Source organism: Alternaria ethzedia (genome assembly GCF_023757985.1).
Source record: "Alternaria ethzedia strain BMP 0044 chromosome Unknown scaffold_4, whole genome shotgun sequence".
Lineage (NCBI taxonomy): Eukaryota > Fungi > Ascomycota > Dothideomycetes > Pleosporales > Pleosporaceae > Alternaria > Alternaria ethzedia.
In genome coordinates this window covers 348975-363758 of record NW_026056197.1, presented here as the reverse complement: position 1 = coordinate 363758, position 14784 = coordinate 348975, and the positions used below count along the sequence as shown (strand labels likewise).

The 14784-nt window shown below is 53.6% G+C and overlaps 6 protein-coding genes across 6 annotated transcripts; 3 read left to right on the top strand and 3 right to left on the bottom strand.

Moving 5' to 3' along the window:
* Window positions 1-1657: 1657 nt before the first annotated feature.
* J4E87_002248 (uncharacterized protein) lies at window positions 1658-2602 on the bottom strand (the record flags this gene model as incomplete). The annotated part of the gene is made up of 2 exons (XM_049373886.1): window positions 1658-2181; window positions 2227-2602. 2 exons carry the CDS (start codon window positions 2600-2602, stop codon window positions 1658-1660), a joined length of 900 nt encoding a protein of 299 aa, XP_049236026.1.
* Window positions 2603-4318: 1716 nt separating this feature from the next.
* Window positions 4319-5138, bottom strand: J4E87_002247 (uncharacterized protein; the record flags this gene model as incomplete). Its single annotated transcript, XM_049373885.1, has 2 exons — window positions 4319-4865; window positions 4918-5138. 2 exons carry the CDS (start codon window positions 5136-5138, stop codon window positions 4319-4321), a joined length of 768 nt encoding a protein of 255 aa, XP_049236025.1.
* Window positions 5139-6492: 1354 nt separating this feature from the next.
* Window positions 6493-7773, top strand: J4E87_002246 (uncharacterized protein; the record flags this gene model as incomplete). Its single annotated transcript, XM_049373884.1, has 4 exons — window positions 6493-6662; window positions 6716-6740; window positions 6790-7042; window positions 7091-7773. 4 exons carry the CDS (start codon window positions 6493-6495, stop codon window positions 7771-7773), a joined length of 1131 nt encoding a protein of 376 aa, XP_049236024.1.
* Window positions 7774-8210: 437 nt separating this feature from the next.
* On the top strand, window positions 8211-10877 carry J4E87_002245 (uncharacterized protein; the record flags this gene model as incomplete). Its single annotated transcript, XM_049373883.1, has 5 exons — window positions 8211-8942; window positions 8991-9269; window positions 9320-9435; window positions 9482-10264; window positions 10319-10877. The coding sequence occupies 5 exons, from the start codon at window positions 8211-8213 to the stop codon at window positions 10875-10877; spliced, it is 2469 nt and encodes an 822-aa protein (XP_049236023.1).
* Window positions 10878-11016: 139 nt separating this feature from the next.
* On the bottom strand, window positions 11017-11675 carry J4E87_002244 (uncharacterized protein; the record flags this gene model as incomplete). Its single annotated transcript, XM_049373882.1, has 2 exons — window positions 11017-11576; window positions 11633-11675. 2 exons carry the CDS (start codon window positions 11673-11675, stop codon window positions 11017-11019), a joined length of 603 nt encoding a protein of 200 aa, XP_049236022.1.
* A 270-nt stretch (window positions 11676-11945) lies between these two features.
* J4E87_002243 (uncharacterized protein) lies at window positions 11946-14468 on the top strand (the record flags this gene model as incomplete). Its single annotated transcript, XM_049373881.1, has 1 exon — window positions 11946-14468. The coding sequence occupies one exon, from the start codon at window positions 11946-11948 to the stop codon at window positions 14466-14468; it is 2523 nt and encodes an 840-aa protein (XP_049236021.1).
* Window positions 14469-14784: the final 316 nt, after the last annotated feature.

The window sequence follows — 14784 nt, the reverse complement described above, 5'->3', positions numbered from 1 at the left end:
GTTGAAGTCCATTGGCTCTACAGCATCAACAACTGTACTTATCCGAACCGAGTTGCGAAACAGTAGATCAAATCCCCCAGTACATTGTCGGCCATACAAAGACCGTCGAAAGGGAGCCTGCTGCGGAAGCGCCGCAACGGCTGTCAAAAGCGGGTCTCCATCCTTGCCCAAGCTTCATCCCAATGTTTGCTGACCGGTCGGTCTCTGACTCAGGTCGCGTGGCTGGGGCAACGCTACTTCTTCCGAGAATCGCTATGTCCCACCGCCGGGATTGGTAGACGTGAAAAGTTCAAGGGGCAACGGCAGCGGCGTCTTGGGCGCCCTGCTGGTTCGATGAGGTAGTTTGAGACTGGACGCCTGTTGCAGCAGGCTGTGGTTGTGGTGGCTGGTTGGCTGCCGAGTTGGGATAGCGAATCGATGAAGCCTCGTGAGCTTTGTGGGCGTGTTGCATGGCGCTCTCTCGATTTGCGCAAATAAGTCCGTATGTGAGGCCCTTTTCCAAGGCTAAAGCATCGCATCAGCGCCTATGTCCACGACGATGCCAGAGGAGAATGAGAGGTTCATACCATCCTTCGACCATACGATCCGAGAGTCATGTGGCTGTAGTTTGGACGACATCTTTCGCTAGTTGAGCTGATTGACCGTCGCAGGAGTTCTCGCGGTAGAGAATATCGAGGGCTAAACAGCTGAAGGCCAAAAGAAAAGATTTATAGTCGGATAACGGGTGCTATCTGTGCTAGCCGAAGTGACAAGTCGTGCGAATTTGACCTGGAGTTTGGTGCGCGCAGGTGGAGCCATGACCGATCAGCCTTGCAGCGCTGTCCAATTCCAAGGTAGCCCACGTAGAGGCTTCCAATGGGCCGAAAGCAGTGCTTTCATAATTCATAATGTCTGTAACGGAGTGGTAAAGATGTCGGATGGGTAGGTGACTAGGTGACGCGATCCATCGAGCATTATTGTGATTTCGCATACCTCCAGCGCTCCGTAGCTGGGTATTGGTATATTACCAGGAGCGACCGCTTTAGCTTGGCCTAGCTAGGTCCGCTTCGATGGAGTACATGAAAGGTTGGGGTTACCGAGACGACTCAGCATATGCTCTCCGGTTCCGTAATGCCACGGATCCGAGAAGAACAATAACAGCGTGGCGGTCCTCTGTCCACGAGTGCGTTCAGGTTATGTCATCTGATGCCGGGGAGCGGCAGTAAGCTTTGGCTTTGCGGTGCGCCGTCCTGTCCAGGTACACTTTCCATTCGCCGACGATGAGGCAGCGCCACTGCAGCCGATGTAGGTCTAGCGCATCACGATCCGGTCTAGAGTGGATCCCAGCTTGGGTCTGGTACTTTTGCCCAGTGTCGGTTTGGTTGAACGCTTTTGATAACATCTCATCGTGAGATAGCGCTGCTTATTAGTTTTATCTCCCAAAGAGGGTGCATGACACGCTGGAGCTACCAGCGATGCAACGAGATCTGCGCCCATACCTGACGGAGATGTGTTGCACACTCAGCCTGTCCCGTAAGTCGTATGCGTAACGTTTACAGGATGCATAAGGGTCTGAGCTGCTTCACGCTGCCGAGTGCTGTCGTTGAGCAGTAACGTTACAAGGACGGCGCATACCCTGTATAGTTGGTAAGTCTCCGGGAGTAGAAGATATCTGTACTTACGTCGAAAGCATAGAGATGAACTTCTGATTGCGAAACAACAGACTGCAAGCGGTTATGATTACAGCAATAACGATAACCCCTACGACGCTTGATGCACGCTCGGCGGTGAGGTACAGGGAGGTAACGGCCACATATATGAGCAATGAAGCTAAGATGTTTCCGGAAAGTTCAACCACAGCTTCGAATCTGCGCATGCTGAAGGCCTCATACACATACCCGACTGGGGGTGGTCTTGACCAGGTCAGGGCCATCCAGAGCCAGGCTGGAATGTACGGAGCCCACAGGGCAAACTTATCCCAGAAGAACCTTCCTATCTTACTGAGACTTGGCTGATCGATGATCTGGTAGATGTCGAATGCGTGGCCTTCCTGATCGTTCGTCGAGCCCCAGACCGCTCCGTCGAGTCCCAAAAGAGCACCCGGTGGTCCACGAGTCTGGTCAAACAAGACCTGTAAATTACGAAGGTCCGCGACATCGTAGCCTTTCCCGGCAAGGCGATTGAGTCGCAGCAGTGCTTCTTCTGCTGATGGTCAGTCTATGTTGATTGCAGCTCCAAGATGCCTACCATATTCCTTCAACTCGCTCTGAAGCTCTTCGTACAGCCAACACTGAGTAGCCTCTGGAGGGACTCCAGAACTTCTCGATTCTGCTTCGATGAGAGCAAAGTCTTTCAAGATATTCGGGTTCTTTTCAGCATCGCGTTGTTCAAGATGCAGCAGGTCCTTTTCCAACCTCGTCAGTTTGTACTGGCGATATAGCAGAACGCGGATTGCGAGAGCGGAGAATTTTCGCAAATGCAAATATCTGCTGTTTTGCGAAAAGAAGAAGGCAAGACTAGGATAGCCGTCCTTGTGGAGTGTCGCATGGTTGCCCGGGTTTGCTGGGGCTGGCTGTGCCGAGGATGCGTGTTGAGGCGTCGCGTAACTGGCTGAGGCCGCCATTCGTCCGATGGTGTGGAAAGAACCTGGTAAGGGAACCAACGTTCGAAAGAGGCAAGGCGAGAACGCAGAGGACCGTGGAACAATTAGAGTATAATCGCCGAACGACTGAGTTATCCTCAAGACAAGAAGGTAGCTGACATCCGTAGACAAGGTGAAAGAAAAGAGCACTGTTTGGAGAGCCTGAGGGTTGAAAATACCCAAGAGAAGACCCGAGTTTCCACTGTTGGATTCAACTGAGTTGGTTTGGGCTGACGCGGCTTTGCGGTGATGAAATCGAACGCTGTCCCTTTGGACTATATACCCAGCAGGTCACCAGAAAGCGACCGCATCATCTAATTTTGAGTGTTAACGTCCAGATACCGGGCTGCAAGATTGGGAAGAGGGGAGGCATGAGAGAACAACACCATGATGCCTAGCATCCTCCCAAACCTAGGTGCTTGACAGTATGTGAGCCGCAAAGGAGGTGTGGTGCCTGACTCGCGCTTACTGCGAAGCTATCTCTGGCTGATGCAATGAAGAGATGTCCGCTGATGCGGTTGCCGCTGATAGAGTGCGGGGGCAGACGCCCATATAGATGCAGGTCGGGGCTTCGTGGGTGGTCGAGTCGCAAAGCCACTGGTGGACAGCCTGCGCCGCCGACATCGAGAAGGAATCTGTGCGACCACAACATCAATTCGAACTCGACGGCACAAGAGGCACGGGGTAACCATTCCATGTATACTGAGAGTAGAAGCGCTAGGAGAGTTGAACGCCTTCGATACTTGGCCAAAGCGACTCACTCACAAGGCTGATGGATGGCTGCGATAGGTGTTAAGGTCTTCCGATCAACTTCCTAAAGATAAACACGATCTCTTTCGCCAGTTCTGAACGCAGAGATGATCCCACCTACCTGCAAGGGTAAGTGGCGAGTGCAGAGACGATGATTGTGCAGCAGTCACTATCTTTGGCAGTGGTTACCAGGAGAATATGGGATCACAGGCGTCGCTTGAAATGCTGTCGGAAGCCTCGAGCTGATGAAGCCAGATCATGACTGTGTCACCGCTGGATCGTGGCGGTCAATTTCCTGTGAGAAGGCGTCTAGCATGCGCAGAAAGAATGGTGCCCGATGAATGCAAAGAATTGAGGTCGAGAATGGGCTGCGAGTGATGATTTTGGATGGCACCAGCACCCAGAGCTGAGTGACACCTGGGTGCGCTAGAACGAAGCTAGGCAAGAGTCTCCACCATGCTACCCACTTGGGCAGGTTCGACCTGACATGTGAATCAACAGCACAGTAATTACAAATAAGTAAGGGTGTAATTTTGATTAATTGAGAGATTTACTCTGTTGGTGGAGAGATATGCTAGATCAGTCAGAAGAGATTACATCTCAAAGCCATGTAATAATAGTACTATGTGCCGAACTCATCTCCTCTTAGTCAGGCGCTGGGGCCCAAGATTTACTCCCGCCGTGACAACCATAAGCCAATGAATTTTGTACATTGGCCTCTCCAAAGCCAACTCTAGTTTCAGACTAAGACCACTTGATGGCCATCCAAGTCAACACCTCTGTTACTCAGCGCTTGATACCACAATCAAGCTTGGGGGTATCACTGTCCTTTCCGTCTCGAATTTCTCAGCTCCAGCCCGATACGCGCCGGGCGCGATAGTCGGCCACCGCCCGAACGAAGGGCGTTTTGTAGCATTCTGAGGCTCCAGTGTGCCAGATGATAGCCAATCAGTATTCCCCACGTCCTCTGCCACCCCTGCCCCTCCGGCCTCCGCGCTTCTTGCGATCCCAGTTGCCCCTAAAACCGCGACCGCCTTGATGGCCGTTCCTCTCGTCGCGCTCGCGGTCCTCCTCTTCTCTCCTCATCATCTCGCGCTCGCGCTCTATCCGCTCTGCCTCAAGCTCCTCGGGGCTCTTCTCCACGCGCACCTCGGGCTTCTTGAGTTCCGTGGGGAACCGTGGGTGTGCACCGTACTTGCAGCCTTTTCCTTCGGGACAGAATCCACAGAGGTAGAAAGGACACAGCTTCTCCTTCTTGTTGTGTTTGAGTGCGCAGTATGGCCCTAGTGGACAGAAGCCTCGGTCGTAATGTGGGCAGGATGGGCGCTTGGCTTCGGGGTCGATGTGGAGGTAGAGACAGTCGTCACCGTTAGAGCACGTCTGTGTTCGAGCGTAGTAGGAGCACTCGGGCATTCGTCGTAGGTTGTACTCGTGGAGGAACTCGCATGTTTCGCCCTTTTTACACAAGCCACGCAGCCAATGTTTGCATACGAGACTGGGATTTGTTAGCTATGAGTGCATACATGCTCAATTACGAATCCGCATACTTGTTGTAGGATGACGAGACGTTGTGTTTGTTTGGACACCTGTTTCCATCGGGACAGTGGCCTTGAAGATACGCCTTGCATACTGGGCGGTCGGGACTGAGGCCGAAGCGATATTCGCGCCGAAGAAACTCGCTGAACTTGAATGTATATTGTGGCTGCTGAGCTTCTATCGGCTTTGTTTCGGGCGCGGGCGTTGGTACGGGGTTCATAACTTCAGTCATCGCGGCGCGCTCTGACTACCTCATGTGGGTGAGTAGTATGCAATAGGCGCAAAGGATAGAGTTGGGGTGCTGCGTTGCTGCTGTGACGTCGCTGGAGCCCGCGCGATCACCTACCTCGAAAGAGCAGGGACGCGGAATCACGTGGACGCTAAGATGCTGAGCTTCATTGTTCCGGCCCGACGGCGATCACCGTACTTCCGCATCCACATCTGCATCTGCAACTTACCGGATGCGTATTACATGGCGGTTACATCCCGCTCGGCCTTCGACTTACCCTGATCTACCCACTACATGTGCGTTTCCTGCGTGCCGTCGAACCGATCGTGCAACCCTGAGACCCCCACGCATACGACGCTTCACGGTGCTCACTTTGCTCTTCTCGGCCCGTCGATACGCTTTGCAGGAACTGTGATTTCTCATCAACGCGTTCGCAGTCATGATCGTTTCCAGGTTTTGCTTCCGTGCGGGGTCGTCCCTCCACCTAGTCACCATTCATGCAACACGGCGTTTGATGCTCCTTGGCTGCTATACTCCTAGCCGCTTGCGTCATGCCCTCTCCCCACAAGGATCCGGAAAGCCGTTCCTGGTCGTGTAATCAGCAGTCAATATTCCGCCTGTGTTCCGCAATAATTCGAGAAATTGTCCTCGGCTCAATATTGACTGCTTTGATACCCAGTTTCGCGTCACTATATCCTTGCACTCCTGCTGGTGTGGGTAGAGCTGGACTGTTTTGTGGTGGAATTCATCGTTCTACTCTTGAAGCACTAGGCCCACATTACGAGGACGGAATATTGAGAAAATTGCAACCTCGTACGCGACGCAGGCTTGCTTCACGCGATCATGGATGCTTGGGGTAGCAGTTTAGTGTCTACCTGTAGTCCATTAGTTGCCAGACTGGGCCTCACCGTCTAATCTGTAGTAAAGCCACTATAGCAAGGCCTGCATCGAAGGCTTCGTCCTTTCTAGGATGATTGCGCGGTCCGTCGGTCTCAAGACGATCATCCGAAGCATTGCATCACCGATGGCCTCTGGTGGCACTACTGATTGCGTTGCATTTATATTCATATACAAGCAAGAAGTGCTTCAGAATTACACTGGACAATCTCGACCTATTCCTTCGCCTTCTCTTGCCTACTAACTTCTCAGCCACAGAATCTTCGACGCACACAACTCGTTCTTTTGAACTACTTACATACCTGTACATTTTCGTTACCAAGACCAAATCTCGAAACCAAGACGAGAAGGAGCTTCCGATAGCCGTCCAACTTTGATCCTTCAAAGTCCGGGTACCCGCCTATACCTGCAGGGTGTTCTGACGTGCAGCAAGCTAGGCTGTAGCTGACGACGACCGAAAATGAGCCGACACTACTTCAACCCGCCTGGTCACGACACCACTTTCTCTACACCGCTGCAAGCCATGTACTGGAACGGAGTTTACTATCCCAACTGGCGCATCTATCGCGACCAACCACCCGTGTCATTGAACTACGATGTCATCTCGCACGTCTTCTATGCGTTTGCCTGGTACGCTAAGTGCTAGATGGAGTTACTGGGTGATGGGGCTAATACGATCACAGGGTGAAAGATGATGGAACTGTCTACGTAAGTATGTCAGATTTACAGGAGTCTCACTGACTGACTTGCGTTGTAGCTGAGCGATGAATGGGCGGATGCTCAAATCGAGGTTCCAGGCACTGACGACATTCCTGCAACGAAGGGCTGTCTGAACTCTTTTGCTCTATTGAAGCGAAAATACACCAGACTACGGGTTGTACTGTCTGTCGGTGGAGGCGGGAAAGGCAGTGAGCCTTTTGCTGGTGTAGCTCGAGACCCTGCATGCCGTGAGCGTTTCGCTCAGTCGTCACTGGCACTGGTACAGCAGTTCGGAATCGATGGAATCGATAGTCAGTTCCCCAAAGCAGGTGGAAGAGCCTCTACTAACCAGGCAATAGTCGACTGGGAGCACCCTTCAGATGCCAGTCAAGGTCAGGATTACATCGCTCTTCTGGCTATACTTCGTCAGTACTTGCCAGCCCCTCAGTACACTCTCTCTTCGGCACTTCCAGCGGGCGAATGGGCCCTTCAACACATCAACCTGGGACATGCTTCGCACTATCTGGACATGATCAACCTTATGGCTTACGACTACTCTGGACCGTGGGTCAGCAAGTGCGGACATCAAGCTCAACTCTTCACACCACACATCCCGCACAGTCCCGAGGCCGCAATATCCTGCCATTCAGCTGTCTCGTACATGATGCAGCAAGGTGTCCCAAGACACAAGATTGTCATGGGTGTGCCAGCATATGGCCGCAGTTTCACCGGAACCCGTGGTATTGGCCACTCGTTCTCTGGGCAGGCAGGAGAGGAGGGCACATTTGAGTACCGAGATCTACCACGCCCGGGTGCGGAAGAGCACGTTGATGAGCAGTTGGGCGCAGCCTACTGCATTGGTGGTGACGGAGGTCTAGTCACATACGATACCCCGCACACAGTCAGGATGAAGGCCAACTACGTGCGTCAAAACGGACTAGGTGGACTCTTCTATTGGACCGGTACAGGGGATGCAAGCTCGCTCACACAGAAAGACCGCAGTTTAGTTTACAACGGGTTTCTGGGTCTATTCCCGCAATAGTGCCCGGGTCGTAGTAGTAAGCCCCGGATTTCAGAATTGGGTGGTATCCAAATGTATTCATAGACTGTGATGTGCATGAGTGTTGTGTTTGTACTCTGTATACATTCAAAGGCGATGTTACCACACGTCAGGGTGCTCTAGCGCGATGAGCTCGGACCTCGGAGTAGAGACCCTGATTGAGGACGCGTGGGATATTGGCTTGTGAAGCATGGAGGACGTCAGGCAATTGCCGATAATACCGAATCGTGCGTACTGCGTCCTAGATAGATAAGATATCTCGTCTTAATTTGCACCCCGGCCGTGCCTTCCTTGCCGCTGCGACGACTGCAACCGTGTACCGCGAGCGCATGCCATTGACGCGGACGCCCGCCGAACCACATGCCTGCGCCCTCCACCTCGCTGGAATCTGGTACGCAGTCCCAGTAACACCCACAAGCATGGATTCCGCGCTGACGCTCAATGCAGCTTCATACGACCCCATCGATCACCTGAACGCCATCTTTTCCCACCCCGCCGCGCTCTCGTCCGTATCTGCCACGTCGGACGCCCTCCGCAGTTACCAGCATGACCTCGACGAAGACATCGCGGGCGTTGTCGCCTCACAGTCCACTGCCGATGCCGACAGCGTGCAGCGCATCCAGGCCGCCAAGGCAGAGCTGGCTGACCTCTTCAAGAAGATCGAGAGCGTCCGAGAGCGGGCCATGCAGACGGAGCAGACCATCACCGAGATGACTGCAGACATAAAGCGCTTGGATAGCACCAAGAAGAACCTGACGCTCTCCATGACGGCGTTGAAGCGCCTTCAAATGCTGACGACGGCATACGAACAACTACGGAGCCTCAGCAAGTCGCGGCAATATCGGGAATGCGCACAGCTTCTACAGGCTGTGATACAGCTCGTGGCACACTTCAAGAGCTATCGCTCGATAGACCAGATCGCAACGCTGAGTCGCAACGTGGCAGATGTGCAGGGCGAATTGCTGGAGCAGGTCTGCGAGGACTTCGAAGTGACATTTGCCAAGGGCGAAACAGCCCAGCGGAAAGGGATGCTGGCGGAAGCATGTCTGGTCATTGATGCGCTCGGGGAGCACGCTCGTACACGGCTCATCAACTGGTATTGCAACACGCAGCTTCGCGAGTACCGCCAGGTCTTCCGGGGCAACGACGAGGTAGGACACTTGCACTCTTCTATGGTAACACGATGCTAACAATAACAGGCTGGATCCTTAGACAATATCGGGCGAAGGTACAGCTGGTTCAACCGGATGATGAAGACGTACGATGTCGAACATGCTTCTATCTTCCCAGCCTACTGGAGAGTGAACGAGATGCTGGCCAACTCGTTCTGCGAAGGAACCCGCGAAGACTTCAAGTCTATATTACAAAAGGCTGTACGGAGAGGCGACGGGCAGAGTCTGGACGTCGAACTACTCCTTTCGTGCTTACAGGAGACGCTGGACTTCGAACACAGCTTGGAAAGGCGATTCTCCAACGAGGTTTGTGTAGGCAGTCTATCACATTGAAACACGTACTCATTCCCCCGCAGTCACGTTCTTCGATGGACACAGTCGCTTCTAAGGACGACCGTCCACATGGCTTTAGTCAAGCCATCTCTGAGGCTTTTGAACCCTACATGAGCCTCTGGGTCGAGTCTCAAGACAAGTAGGTTACAAGCAAATGTCTGTCGAACACGATGCTGACTTTGTAGGCAACTTGCCAACCTTATGCCAAAGTATCGGCAACAACCCCTGCGCAATCCAGAAGAGGATTTCTCGCATCAAGCTGTGATACCCTCGTCGACAGAATTGTTCCAATTCTATCGTATGACGTTGGCGCAGTGCGCCAAACTCTCGACGGGAACGCGGCTACAGGAGCTATCTATGACTTTTGCCAAGTACCTGGACCAGTACGGTCAGCAAGTGCTGTATTACTTCCTTAGTGAGAAGGCAGGAGCACAAGGACCATCTGTCGAAGACGCCATTCTCATTCTCAACACTGCAGACTATTGTTATATGACGTGCAATCAACTAGAAGAGAAGATAAGAGGTCGCATAGACGAAGAGTTCAAGGAAAAGGTCGATTTGCAGAGCCAGGCGGACGCCTTCATGGGTATCGCTAGCGCGACAGTTCGAATGCTTGTCCGGAAAGTGGAAATCGCGTGCGAACCTAGCTGGAGAGAGATGCGAAACACGCCTTGGGCAAAGCTCGAGAGTGTTGGCGACCAAAGTTCCTACGTGGGAGAGCTTCTGCGTAACGTCAAGGAGAGATCTGGGGAGATCCTGAAGTATCTTCACAAGCAGCAATACGCGCGAGCTTTCAGCGATAACCTTGTCGACTTAATGGCTTCCATCTACATTGCAAACATAGTGCAGTGCAAGCCGATTTCCGAAGTTGGCGCGGAGCAGATGCTGCTAGATTCGTACGTGCTGAAGAAAGGCTTCACAGAGCTACCCACGCTCAATGAGGAGCCTGGTACAGCACCACCAGCAAGGTATGTTCTGAGTCCCTCCTGTTTAGCGTAACGTAAGGCTAATCTGTTCATCAGCTTCATCAAACGCGTAAACCAGTCAATGTCTAAGATCGACCCTCTCCTCAAAACACTCCAAGTCCGCCCCTCGCCACCAGAGGCCCTCGTACAAGCCTACCTCATCCACATTGCCGACAAATCGGACACCAACTTCAAGAAGATCATGGATCTCAAGGGCATCCGCAAGGCGGAGCAAACCCAGCTCCTCGACCTCTTCTCTGCCTTCCGCGCTTCGCCCAACCATGAAAACCTGGTGCAGAACTCCCCTTTCCTTACTCCACTGCAAATTCAGACGGGAGGTAGCGTTGGGAGTGCGGCGGGCAGTGTGATGGGCACGATGGGCACACCAAGTCTTGGTGGAGGCAGGTTCGACGCAACAGGTCTGGGCAACATGCTCGTTAATGCAGCGAGAGATGGTGTTGACCGATTCGGCAGTCCTGCGCCGGGCCAGCAGCAACAGGCTGGAGGTGCAGACGGAGGCGCAAACCTGGAGAGTAATCTGAAGAACATTGGTAAATTCTTCAGAAGAGACGTCGGAGGATTCAGAGGTTTTGGACGCAGTGAAGATGGACGATAGACAGGCTTGAGTATGGTTTGCCCTGTTGTACATCGATAGCAACTGAGGCAGTAGTGTATTAACATGAAAAAAAGATGCTTTCTAGCATCGCTGGGGTATCATAGTCCGAATTCTACATCGTGTTCATAGTTTGGCCTCTTCAAGACACAAACAATGACTCCCCATCATCATGTTCTTCTTCGCCCTCTGGTTCCCTCATGTAAACATCGTCACTTCCAATCAGCCCTTCACCATCACTTATCACCATGGCCTCTCTCCGCCTCCTCCTTACATCCCTCTGCGAACCACTCCCCATTCCAGGCTGCTGAACGACATCCCACCTGAACCTGTTGTTGGGCAACAACCCATCATCCCTCCAGACACCCATGTCGCCCAACAAATTGAAGGCCAACTGGGCGCGATGCAGTACTTCTCCGTCTGCACAGTACAGGTCTTTGATAAGCAGGTCCTTGGCGGACTTGGAGGCGTAGAAGCGTGTGCATAGAATCTTGGTAGCGGAGGCGCGGATATCGTTGTTGTGACTCGTCGCCAGTGTCAAGAGGGAGCTTGTCTTGATCGCATCTTCTTGGTGGGTGGGCGGTCCGGAGGGGATGGCGCGGCGCTGCTGGGGGAGGTTTTGGGGGTCTCGGATCTCGGTGAGGGTGCGGATGTGGTTGAGGCCGTGGGAGACTTGCTGGACGGCTATGAAGGTGAAGACGCCTGGGAGATGGTTAGCGGGGCTGATAGCGTGAGGTTGGTGGAAGAAGGAGTTGTACCGAGGCCGAGCCAGAGCCAGTGGTCGGGAATGTTGGATGCCATAGTGAGGGATAGTTGGTCATGACGTGAAGCCTATGGCGGCGAGGGTGGAAGCATGATGCGGTCGTGGACTCAGTTGCGCGCGGGCAGTCATGGCGCTCGTCGCGTGTGAAAGTGGGGCGCGGCTCACAGGTGGCGCTAGACTGGGGTCATCCATGCCCGAAGTTTTGGCTCTCGAAATTATTTCAGGTTGACCATCTCGTGTCGCCCACGAGCCCTCTCAACGCCGAATTCTCTATCGGAAGGTCTCCAGGCTTTCGGATACCCGCAAAGATGCCGCCCTCCCAGCTGAAGCGGCTAAAAGCCTCCCTGCGCGAACAGGGCATCACTGGCCCGCAAAAGTCGAAGAAGCAGAAGAAGTCGCAATCCAAGAACGCCGACCACCACGAACGGAAAGCCTCTGCGCTCGCCTCGATTCGCGAATCCTTCAATCCCTTCGAGTTCAAGCACCTTGCGCGCCCTCACAAGCATGAGTACGTCTCTGCGCAGGCTGAGAATGCCCCCAAGAAGATCCTCGGCCGGCCTGGCGTTACGAAGAGCGCGGGCGAAGAGGCACGAAGAAAGTCGCTGCTTCCAGAGATGCATCGCAAGAACAAAGTTGGAGGCATCCTGGATAGGCGGATAGGCGAAGATGACCCGACTATGAGCTTGGAGGATCGTGAGATGGCGCGCTTCGAGAGAGAACAACAGCGCAAGAGAGGTGGCAATGTGTTTGACCTCGAGGACGATGCCGATGAGGTGGAGCTCACCCACGGCGGACAATCCCTCCGTTTTGACGATGAGATTGGTGAGGAAGACTACGACGCGGCTAGCATTGCTGGGTCTAGCGACGGCGAAGATGGCTTCCTGAAGAAGAAGAGGCGGAGAGACGATGACGATGAAGATGGCGAAGTGGACGGCGAAGCGGCTGCAGATCAGCCAGAGCGGAAGAAGAGCAAGGCAGAGGTCATGAAGGAAGTCGTGGCCAAGTCAAAGCAGCACAAATACGAGCGTCAGGCACAAAAAGAGGACGACGACGAGCTGCGCGACGAACTCGACAAGGACCTCAACGACGTTCTGTCTGCCTTGCGAGGACACATCAACAAGAAGCCCGAGCCCGAGAAGCCAAAAGACCCCCAAGTCAACGAGTTTGGCATGAACGCCGACCGCGCTGCGCTCCTCGCTGGAACCACACAACAAGACAAGGACCGAGAATACGACAAGCGCGTGCGCCTGCTGATGCAAGATGAGCGAGCGAAGCCAACGGAGCGGACAAAGACGGAAGAGGAGAAGGCCAAGGAAGAGGCCGACCGCTTGAAGGAGCTCGAACAGAAGCGGTTGCAGAGGATGCGAGGAGAGCCAGTCAGCGATGACGAAGAGCCACGCAAGAATGGTGCCGAGGAGTCAGAAGAGGATGAAGATGAAGATGAAGACGATCTTGCCGATGACGCTGCCGAGTTCGGTCTGAAACTACCAGGCCAACTGAGACCAGAAGGCGTTGAAGATGAGGACGACTTCATCATGGACGATGATCTCGTGGCTACGGACTCGGAAGCAGATATGTCTGACGATGAGTCTGATGCTGGCTCTGCGATTGACGACACCATGGCCATGGATGAAGAGGATGCAGACTTTTTGAAGCACGTCATGCCAGAGCGGAAAGAGCAGCCCAAGGCCGTGAACGGTGTGCTTACACTCTCTGCCGAGCCTTCGTCAAAATTGGCCTTTACATACGCGTGCCCGCGGTCTCACGAGGAGCTGCTGAAGGTTTTCAAGGATGTTGCTCCCAACGATACCTCCACTGTCATTCAGCGGATACGTGCGCTCTACCATGCTGGACTACACCAAGACAATAAGCACAAGCTTGCCGACTTTGCATGCGCGCTTATTGATCACGTCTCCTACCTGTCGAACCAGACGCCCGCTGCATCGTTGGCTGTCATCGAAGCCATCATCCGTCATATCCATTCCATGACGCGGTCATACCCAGTTCAGATTGCTACCAAAATCCGACAACACTTGAAGCAGCTTCAGATATCGAATGACCCAACTCCGGGCGATTTGGCTCTGCTTGCAGGCATTGGCTCCATCTTCCCCACCTCTGACCACTTTCACCAAGTCGTCACTCCCGCCATCACTCTCATGGCTCGATGGATGGGACTTACCTCACCTGCTTCTACTAAAGATGTTGCAACCGGTGCATGCATCGGTGCGCTGTGTCTGCAATACCAAAGGCTATCGAAGCGATACATCCCCGAGTTCATCCGCTACACCGGACTGTCCCTCAAATCAGAGCACGCCACACCCACTCTCCTGGCCGCCCACAGCAAGAACGTCATCACAGCCGCCGAACTCTGGAGCGCCTCAACCGCCTTCATCGAGATCTTCACTCCGCTGCTCGCCCCCCTCAAATCCGCCAACCAAACCTCCACCCACCAAAACCTCCTCGCCCGCCTCTCCCTCGCGCGCTCAAAACGGCGACCACTCCTCCTGCACCACCACCGCCCCCTCCCCATCAAATCCAGCATTCCCAAATTCGAAGAGTCCTTCGATCCCAACCGCCACTACGACCCAGACAAGGAGCGCTCGGAAGCCAAGAAGCTGCAGAAGGAGTACAAGCGCGAGAGGAAAGGTGCGCTCAGGGAGTTGCGCAAGGATGCCAATTTCATTGCGAGAGAGACGCTCAAGGAGAAGAAGGAGAAGGATAAGGCGTATGAGACGAAGTATAGGAGGCTTGTGGCGGAGATTCAGGGTGAGGAGGGGAGGGAGAAGAATGCTTATGATCGGGCGAAGAAGGCTAGGAAGAGTGGTAGATAGGTTGTTTTGTTGTGGAGAACGGGACGGGAGGGAGAGGAGTGCATTTATCATGGCGTTGACGAGTTGGTCGCTTTGTTCCGGTAATGGAATGGTACCGAGCATTGCACGTGTCTGCTACCGTTTCGTGCACGGGATGTTTATATGTCCAGTACAAAATGAAGTCACCTTGACGTTAGTTCCTGAGCGCAAAATCACATTTCACTGGAATCACAACGCACACGTTCTTGAACTAGCACCGCTACTCAATCGGGTTACCGCTATAATTACCTCGTAAGCTTGCGTCGTCCACTCATTGCTCACTCTTCCGAACCACACA